The sequence below is a fragment of the Antedon bifida genome, chromosome 11 (assembly GCF_963402885.1).
Source record: "Antedon bifida chromosome 11, ecAntBifi1.1, whole genome shotgun sequence".
NCBI classification, from domain to species: domain Eukaryota; kingdom Metazoa; phylum Echinodermata; class Crinoidea; order Comatulida; family Antedonidae; genus Antedon; species Antedon bifida.
In genome coordinates, this window is record NC_136236.1 from 7,699,279 (window position 1) to 7,709,502 (window position 10,224).

Below are 10,224 nucleotides of genomic sequence, written 5' to 3' on the forward strand. Positions count from 1 at the left end.
ATCGACTCACCTCTATCAATGGTAATAGTGCCGTTTGCACGGCTTCAGTTTTTATAATCTTGAATGACCCCTCTAAAAATTCCACATTTGATCGTATTTTTTAAATTATTTATTAAATTATTCATAAGTCAGTACATATTTGGTTTACGAACTTTTTATATAGCCCATGAACATCTCCGTAGCAACATTCAGACGGATCGGATGTCGCACAGCGGCGTGCTCAGCGGACAAACAGTTTTGTGTTTGCCTTTTATATATATAGATGAAACATATGGATACTACATGGACAAGCAGAACTACAGGTTGGCAACTAAGGATAGGGAAAATGGAAAGAGACAAACCCAAAATGAGATAGAGAGACGGCAAAAAAGAGAAGCAAAAATTGAGAGCTTTAGATGAGTGATGTGTCCTGCAGTTGACTTCCAAATCCCAAAGATGATGATGTGACAAATAAATACCTTCTCATTTGGTACTTGGTGGATTTCTTCTTGAAAACTTCACATGGAAGTCTGACAAAGAGGCCTTAGTGGAATGGCTTAATAAATGGAAACTATCTCTTTAAATATTAAGTCGAAACACAGTCTAGACTATTTAAAACTGTACATCTTTTTTTATTATTATTATAATTTGTGAAAAACACCCAACGTTTCACAATTAGGCCTACATATAATAAAAAAATTAATTATTATAATCAATTTACAAAACATGATGCAAAATTGAATACCATAGTTACGTTATTAATTGAGATCATTATCGTACTATTGTATAACAGCGACACACAGACAGATTTCACACTCTCCATATTTAACATTACCTAGCAAATCCTTTTGAAAATTGTAGAGATTTGACAGTTATTAATAATATGACGTTTTAAACAGAGATCAACAGCGTAATGAAACGGAATTTTCCAAATGACATTGAACATTCATCGATTAACTAGTAATTGATGGTGACGAATATTAGCAGCATTTGCATCATCGATTTCACAAACTAATGGAAATTTATGAAATTACTCTTGATGGCATTGATTGCGTAACAATCATTAATTACCTGGAAACTCAATAATCCTTGTTCGAGTTGATTTTTGGGTAGCCATCTTCAAGAGAGTCTAAGGAACACGTTAATGTGAGGAGAAGTTTGCATTAAAATTACACAATCTCTAACAACTCATATGGCCTACTACTGAAATTTTAACAAAAACATATTCTAAGTTTTTCTAACTGGTCGTTGAGGCCTAGGCCTACGACGTGAATGATTATAAGAAGAACGTGGCTTTCGTGCCCTCGGAAGAATGGGAACACTTTTCTTGGGTGAGGAGGATAAATACAGGCCATATTGCTTCATTTTGTTTCTAATCAAATCAGTATATGCTACATCATCTCTTAGCAAATTTTGACAGAAAATGGACTTTGTCATATTAGGTTTTAGGACATATTTAACTTCTCGTCTGTCGTTCTTGTTAAGTCGTTCATCGTCAATACATTTGTTCATAGCTTGTTGTTGCTGTGATCGGAACTCGGCGAGATCTTTGTCGAAATTTCCTTCATATTCTTTAATTTTTCTCCATAATGTTTCATTAAAATGTGTATACAACATGACGTCAGCACTATTCCATTCGCGTATTTTTGCTCGAAGTTCATCGTTGAGGGCGTATCGATGACTAGCGCTTCGTATTCCGTTAGAAACGTAGAGAATATCTTCAAAACTCCAACACATCAACTTCTTCAATAATATCAAAGATTCATCAAAATATTCAGTAATAAGAACTAAATCAAATTCCGAGTCCAGTTGCCGAATCTTATACTTGACAATGTAGAAGTCATCAAATGATTCATGCTCTAGGCCAAGGTCAAATAATTGGCCGTTTTTAGCTCTTTTCCACTGGTAGAAATGTTTGTCGAGAAATAACTTCGGCGTTTTCATGAAAGTTTCAATGGGATTCTTATGACTTGTTAATCCAAGATGTTTAGCTATTTCAAAATAACCAAAAGCTGATTCGAAATTTGCGACAGGTTCGCGAATGATCGTTATGTACTTGGCATCGTGGATCACAGCGTCCATTTCTGGACGGTTGTATCGTACGTGGTTAGTAAGTAGATGATATCCAGTTTGCTTAGATGATGTGTTTAAACGTTTAGAGTTTAGAGAGGAGAGTGACGGTATCATGTTGCGGTTGAACAAATTTGAAAGAGAAAAAATATGTCCACTTTTACTAACGGCAAAAAGTAGATTTCTGATGTAGCCAAATCGCTCGAGAATGGAGGCGAGAGTTGTGCTGGCTGTCTTGTGAGTTTTTAGAAACACAATATAATCGATTTCAGCACATTTCGCTTGTGTTGGTGAAGGTACACTTATGTTGCCATTTGTTTTATTACTGTAATACACATAGTCATTGTTTCCATCGATTTCACTGAAATTTAAAACAAAATAATAGTAAATAAATACTGATTATAGGCCTATAGGTCTATATATAGTATTGAACTTTTAGTAGGTTGTATTTTTCTATTCTTTGTACTCTAAATTGATATTGATAGATGCAACTTGAACGTTCAGGTATTTTCACCAAATCAGAATAAATAAATAGACTAATTAATTTAAACAAATAGATTGTTAATTAAAGATGTATTGTCCCTTGAAACAAAACAAAAATGAAGGTCAAACTATTCTAAATTTAAATTGGCCATATCAAAGTAATATTACAGTTATTCACTATAAGTCGAAAATTTGAGCCAAAAACAACAAGTTTACGTAATTAAAAGGTAAATTATTTTGATTACATTTCGTCTGGAAAATCGTCGCGAGCGAAAGTAAACAAAGATTTCAAACCACGAGTATGCATTATGCATGATGCTAATTAGGATTGTTTACAACTCGTTACGGTTGAGAAGGTGTTCTCACACAGATCGCGAGGAAGTTTTATGATTATATTATGCATACAGAGTAGCCAAACAAGCGTGTTACATTATGAGATATGTTTTGATCGAAAACTTTGACTGGAAGTCAAAGTTATTTTTTGAACAAAAAAACGTCTGTATTTTAGTTAAATGATTTTTTTTCGACAAATTTTTAGTGAAAGTTAATAACTAATATGATACTTCAAAATGACCCACTTTTTTTAGAAATCTTTTTAAAACTTTTTTTTGGAATTAGTCAAAGTGACAATACATCTTTAAAGGTCGTGAGGTGGTTTCCCGAATGATCGTAAAATCAAAACGGTACTGGGTATGACCAACTAGCGTTATTGTCACCGACTAGTCATCCATTCATAGAAGTACTGATGTAGTAGCCTACCTGTACGGTGACCATAGAATGTGACCCGAGGCATGACTAACTACGACTTTTAGTTGATAGAAGATTGAAAAAATTGTTAAGAAGAGTTGTACTGTATGTGGATGTTTAATGAAAATATGTCAATAATGTTTACACACTAGGCATATAAATAGTAATGTTTGTTAGTAAAAATAATTTTGAGTTAATAAGAATAAGATATAAGGAAGAAAAGCAAAGAGACTATGGAGCGGCTATTCCTGAATATACAATACAAAGTATCGTAGATTTAAATTATATATTTTAGGCGATCTTGTCAAAGGTCAAGCGCCTATAGCCTGCCACGTTTCGATATTCAATATATTACAATTGACATTTCTACTTCCAAAATTCCAATTTTTCTAATTCAGTAATGTACATGTTTTAAGGTATTTTAAATTTGTTTCGATGCTATTAGTAATCGTTTTACCATTAATATAATGTTATTCTATTATAAGTCTATAGATTGTTATTTCATTCGTTTAGTTAAATATTAGATATATGTTAAGTAGGCCTCCAAACAAATATTATACAGATATGTATATTAGTTTGAGTAGGTTGGCTTATGTTTGTTAAAGTTTGCTTAAGTACATTAAAGATGTATTGTCCCCCAATAGATTAACATTAAACTTTCAATAGGCCATTTTATAGTTTTAGAAAAAAAAACTCGAAAAAATAATGTTTTCACTTATAAAATGACAAAATTAACGGTTTAATTCAACCAAAAACCCATTGGCAGGCAGCCAATTTGACGTTTTTAAAAATTCAAATTAGAGTTTTTTTTTTAATTATTATGTGACAATAAAATGGCATATTCAACAACAACAAATTTAAAAATTATTTTTTTCAGGTTGACAATACAAATATAAAATTTAGAAAGAAAAAATCAAAATAACTTACCGGCGATGATGAGCCCAAAATGGCACAATGACATTCTTGTGCCAGCTGTTCTTATTCACTGCAAGTTCAAACTCCAGCATAATGATAACAGATACGGCAGAGACAAACAACAGAAAGGCTAATATTGTGCCGTTAGATCGGCATTTTAACAAAGCCCGAGATTTTCTCATCTTTGGAAATAGCTAAACAAAAAGTAAAGGATAAAATTTATTTCGGGATAAAATTTATTTCGGAATAAAAATAGAATACAAAATGGTATCAGAGCTAAAACGCTTGATTTATAAATAAAAAAAAATAACAAATATATACAATTACCACAAAGAACATATATAATTATATATTTACAAATTGGAGTACATAATATTCAATGAAATAAAAAAAATATTGCATGATTTCATTTTATTTATCTGCTATTTAATTGCTAAAACTAAATAAAGTCCAAAAAGTCCTTATTTTCTGCTCATTTATAATACATACGGTACAATTTTTATTAAATAGGTCTAAACATTTTAAATTGTTAAATTTGGTAATTATAATGTATTTATTGATGAGACATTATTATTAGTATTATTATTATGTCTGGTAATTTTATTTTATATAAAATAAAATAAAATTACCAGAAAATGTCATTAACTACTATTATAAAAAACGACTTATTTATTATTTAATAATAATAATTTTACGATTTCTTTTAATTATACTCACATTTAATTTGGTTGAATCCTTTTTTTGTGTGGTCACGAAATGAAAAAAAACAACAATTCGACGAATTAAAACATATACATTTTCATGGAAAATTAGTTCAATTCCCTGATGCAAAGCTATATTTCGTAGTATCGTCACAGCAATGCAGACTATAGTGTAGTTCTGTACCCCCTATTCAATTGGGCTCCCAGTCTGTAGTGCAATTCACGTCCAGTGGTTTGTTGAATGAACGACAGATCGGGGGTTCTGGTCTCCAGCAATAATTTACAATAACAACATGCAAAAAAATCTGACCACCAATATCAAAATCGATGTAATACCTTTATTGAAGGCGTGAACTTATAACAATTACTAATGGTGTGAAAACGCCTTATCGATCCATTGTATTTCCATGACCCCTTTAGAAATACACAAATAGCACAATATGTATAACAATAATACTTAGTGCATTTGGACAGCATGCTTTCTAAATTTTAAATCATAAATCTTAAAATGGGCATACCTTTAAAACTAGATGGACATCAAATCATTTGTTAAACTTCTTCAATACATTCCTCTGTTACTGATTACTTCTAAATGAAAACAAAAACAGTTTGTATTAGTAGTTCACCAATTCATTCATTGGTAAAAACATAGAGGTATTATAGTCCACTATAATATCTCTATGGTCAAAATAACTGTTAACAATATAAATAAAGGCAATTATAAACAAATTAGTGATTTTTTAAAACAAAAACTGGAATATAGACATAAACACAATAATAACAAAAATGAAAAAAAATTTGAAAAATATTGAAATAACTGGTAAATTCTGTATAGATTTTGACCATGAAGATAGCCACAGAACTCAATTACTCTGGTGAATTCACATACTTTGCAAACAAATACATACATAAATTTAAAAAAAATCATCTTAATGCTATTTAGTTTATTTTTTTTTAGGAAAAGAAATGATAACTGTACGTGTGTGGATGTACTGTATATTACATTAAAATGTACTTGGGGCGCTTAAAATAAAAAAACAAAAATAAAATAGAAACATAAAAAATTGAAAAACATCGTTGATATTGAGTGCTGAAATAACATATTAAATGATATACACGTCCGTATTTTTAATAAATTAAAACCAACATTTAAACATATACATTTCCACTGGTAGTTAGGCCTATAGCTGAGATCAATCGTATAGTAATCCCTATACAACGCACATTTTTTTCTTCTTTTAGGAGCCTCAAATACATTTTAATGTCCGATTATGACCGACTTATTACGGTACAAAAAAATACTTCCACTGGTAATTAAGTCTATAGCCCAGATCAATTATACCGTAATCCCCATTCAACAAACGTTTTTTCTTATTTTAGGAGCCCCGAATACATTTTAATGTCCGATTATGACCGACTTATTACGGTACATCCGTCGGGATTTTAAAGATGTCTAAGCCTCCCTGTAACCTAACTACTTCACGAAGGAAATAAAAGCGCCCCAAGTAGGCCTACATTTTAATGTCCGGTTATGACCGACTTATTACGGTAGGCCTACATCCGTTGCGATATAAAAGATTTTAGAAACATTTAACTAAACATTAGTACTCTACTTACCATACAGTCAGTTTTTATAATATGTTAACATCACGAATAGCATCTAGTTAGACTGGACGAAAATACATAATGTCATTTGGAAAAGCACCTCTTGACTAAATCTCTTGTCCAATGGCAACAATTGTACTATGACACAACGAAACAATGCTATGACAATAGAAGTGGTAACTAATCAATATATTATGTAGTCTACAAGAATCTTAAGCACTTAAGTACTGTCTCTAAACAGATAATGTAAAACATTAAAGGAAAAACTTGATATCGTCACAAACATCAATTTTTTATGAAAACTATTTTACAACGCTGTGGAGATATACAGCACTGATAATAATTTTCTATGAAACGCCAAGTGCACTATCGGTGGTGGTACTATAGTTATTTTTATAGCCAATATGACATAACAATTTTACTAGGGATGTTGATCGACACATTTATAAATGAAAAATTATTTAAATTAGTACAATCCATTTAATTGGAAATCTAGTTTGTAAGTAAAACATGGGAAATAATATCAAATGTGGAGATACATCACAAAATCGGAAACATACTGACTATTATGTTTTTAACATTACAGTAGGGCGAGCCTTGATTCAGGGAACACCATTTCATTGTCTAAACATGAGGGTACGTTTTCCCGGCTTTTTGTTTACAGGAAAATTGTCATTGCAGGCAACTTTGATGTTGAGCAATATTCAAAGAACATACATACAAGGGCGCAGATCTTGAGGTGGGGTGAAGGGTGGGGTAAAGGGTGGGGTAAAGGGGGGTGGGGTGAAGGGGGGTGGGAGGGAGAGATTTGGAAGGGGGTGGGGGGAGATATCATTTCTACCTATTTTGTTTAGGAGGAAAAGGTGGTCTCATTCACCTTTAGAAACGGATATGCGCCGTTGCATACATACACACTTTATTTGTGACAAAAAAAAAACATTTAGAAAATTAGACATTCAGGTCTAATAATCGATAATGTCTTGTTAGGCTGCAGAGCGTATTTTAAATACAGTGATTGTACACGCTTACCTTAGATATAATTCCAACATTCATTTTAAAACAAAGGGTGTCCAAAAACAACAAATAGAGAATCAGTCCAATACTCCATTGTTTTGTTAGACAGAGTTTATTATAAAATACAATGACTTGCATAAGCTTACCTTAGTATAATTCCAATATTCATTTAAAAACAAAGGGGGTTCAAAAACAGCATAATAATGTGATACATGTCTAGAAGTATTGCACCGATTCCATTGCAGTGTATAGTCATTTGTGTTAACTTACATCATAACATAATCCAGTACAAAACCAGACTATAAAGTATATAACGCCGGAAAGGGTAACCCCATACAACTGAGGTATTGTCACAAATGAATGGGAAAACGTGTACGTGAATATGCAAATTATCATTGACTAAAATGTACCTGCTAAACATGGCACCTGGTGAAAGTTGTTTGGAATGCACACAATACCAACAATTAGGAGCTTAATTTAGGGGTACTGAATTAAAGAAAATTAATAGAATAACGCATGTCATTTTGACACATTTTAGATGGAATTTCATTTCGTCAAATATTAGGAAAGTATATCAGTAATATTAGGTAATAACTAAAGTAATATCATATACTATATGCAACATTACAATGTAATAATATTCAGAAAAAATACAATATAATTGTTTTCAATCTCTAGGTCTACACGTACTATCACCAAGAAATAATTGAGATAAAAAGCAAACTATAGCCTAACTTCTATTTTTTCTATGTATATAAAATATATAAATCCAAAAGAAAATTTGCTGCAAAAAGTGCTATTCGTATCAGTGGCTGGATGGCAATGGACGTACACATAAAATAAGCCAAAAACTAAATCAAAACGATAAACTGAAACAGCCAGAAAAAAAAACAGTTCTTTCACTTAATGTACACTATCGGGCATTATACTTGGGGTGTAGACCTAGTATTAATTAGGTAATTATTACTATAACAAGCGCATTTATTGTAGCCATATTCAACATTACTCGACAGACAAATAAGAATTACATACCTTGTAATGTTGAAAATATCAGTTTTCGAATCGTACATAAAAATACTTCTCTTATTTCAAGATATTAAAAAAAATTCGCGGCAACTCAAGTTTGCTCGTACAAACATGTGGCTTTTTTACATTGAGAAATCTAGTAGTATTAATGCCTAAATTGGAAACTAGTCCCGGACTGAGTTCTAGTTTTGTTCATCTTTGTTCCGTCGATAATGGCACTTTAAACGTCTTACAATTGCGGATTCTGGTTTGTTTGCTACCAAGTTACTCAGCCATTGTTAGTAACTTATTGCATATACTGTAAACACGAACATTAGGAGATTTGTATTTATCAAAGTAATTCAAGTTTGAACAATACCATGAAAGCCCCAGTGGTATAATGGTTATGACATCTGCATATCAACCAGAAGGTTCCGGGTTCGAATCTTGGTTGGGCGGACTTTTTCTCATTCTCACATATTTCCTCATCTTTATCGTTTAAAATTAATTATTTAAATTTCAGTATATCACCGGGCGGCTTAAAATTCATGTTCGGTGCCTGATGTGTTTATAATATATAAAATATATATTTTTCTTTATTTCAAAAATAAATACAGGCCAAATTGCGTGAAAATTAGAAATCAAAGAGAAGAAAGACTTTAACAAAATCATGAGCTTTACTTAAATATAGGCCTATACATTATTTTAGATTTTCTACCTTATTATACTCTGAGAGGAGATCTTTACTTCCTTTATATGCAACACAAAGACCTAGGAAACCTTAGGCATATGTACAGAATAAAAGTACGCACTCAGGAGGAAAATGAACTCCCATAACAATTACAATAGACATACAAAAAGTGTTATTTATTCTAAAATATTAAACTAACAACATTCTCCGTAGTCTTTATAAACTTCTATAAACTATGCACAGCATGTAAAAGCATTCATCGTACAGTATATACAAATACTTCTCGTATTTCAATATATCAGCCAAGTACAAGAGCACACAAAGTGCAACTCGAGTTTGCTCCTTGTGTCATTTTCACGTACATTGTTGTGGTATAGATGGTATTACAGTATATATTTTCAATTGTTATTCTCAGTTATATTATATTATTTACTGTTGTTATATGTATTTAATTATTTTTAGTTCTTCACTATTGCTATTGTCAAAATATTATTTTTAGTTATTATTACTACTTAATTTTTGTAATTTGAACATTTCAATGACCGACAGCGATCATGTATTATGCGCCTTGAGCACTCTTGAGTGGTATGTGCGCTATAAAAATCTTGTTATTATGTTATTATGTCGGTGGGTTTATTATTATTTTTGTTTTTATTGATTTGGTATTTTTGTTTTTTGTCTATGTATTTTAAGAATACACCTTGTACGAACGAGAAAATATACTAAACTTCAGGTAAAACTGTCTGTTGTCGTTGCGATGGGTCACATTTCGGATTATACTTCTGGTCAGTAGAAATCATTAAATGCTATAAGTATTAATTGGTTTTTGTAAAAGTCAGATTTCAGATATATCCGAATTTTCTAGATCTAGGAAAAATAGATTTCAAGATCTAGTTTTATTCTCAAACTCAAACTAATGGCCTACTTAATTTTAGTTGTATAATTCCTGTATGATCAAAGCATAGGGCTACTGGTATGCTATCCAAATTATCACAAACACGACGTGTATCAAGG

At 31.4% G+C, this 10,224-nt stretch overlaps 1 protein-coding gene across 2 annotated transcripts; it reads right to left on the reverse strand.

Annotated features, from left to right (window-relative positions):
- Positions 1–596: 596 nt before the first annotated feature.
- On the reverse strand, positions 597–7,852 carry LOC144856455 (galactosylceramide sulfotransferase-like). Of its 2 annotated transcripts, none has more exons than XM_078714471.1 (6): positions 7,661–7,852; positions 6,513–6,638; positions 5,414–5,483; positions 4,912–4,929; positions 4,207–4,388; positions 597–2,410 (listed from the first exon to the last, which is right to left on the reverse strand). In XM_078714471.1, exons 5-6 carry the CDS (start codon positions 4,374–4,376, stop codon positions 1,207–1,209), a joined length of 1,374 nt encoding a protein of 457 aa, XP_078570597.1. In that variant the 5' UTR covers positions 4,377–4,388; positions 4,912–4,929; positions 5,414–5,483; positions 6,513–6,638; positions 7,661–7,852; the 3' UTR covers positions 597–1,206. The 2 variants fall into 2 exon arrangements, with proteins under 2 accessions (XP_078570597.1, XP_078570596.1); XM_078714470.1 differs by having other exon boundaries at positions 6,513–6,659.
- Between the last annotated feature and the right edge of the window lie 2,372 nt (positions 7,853–10,224).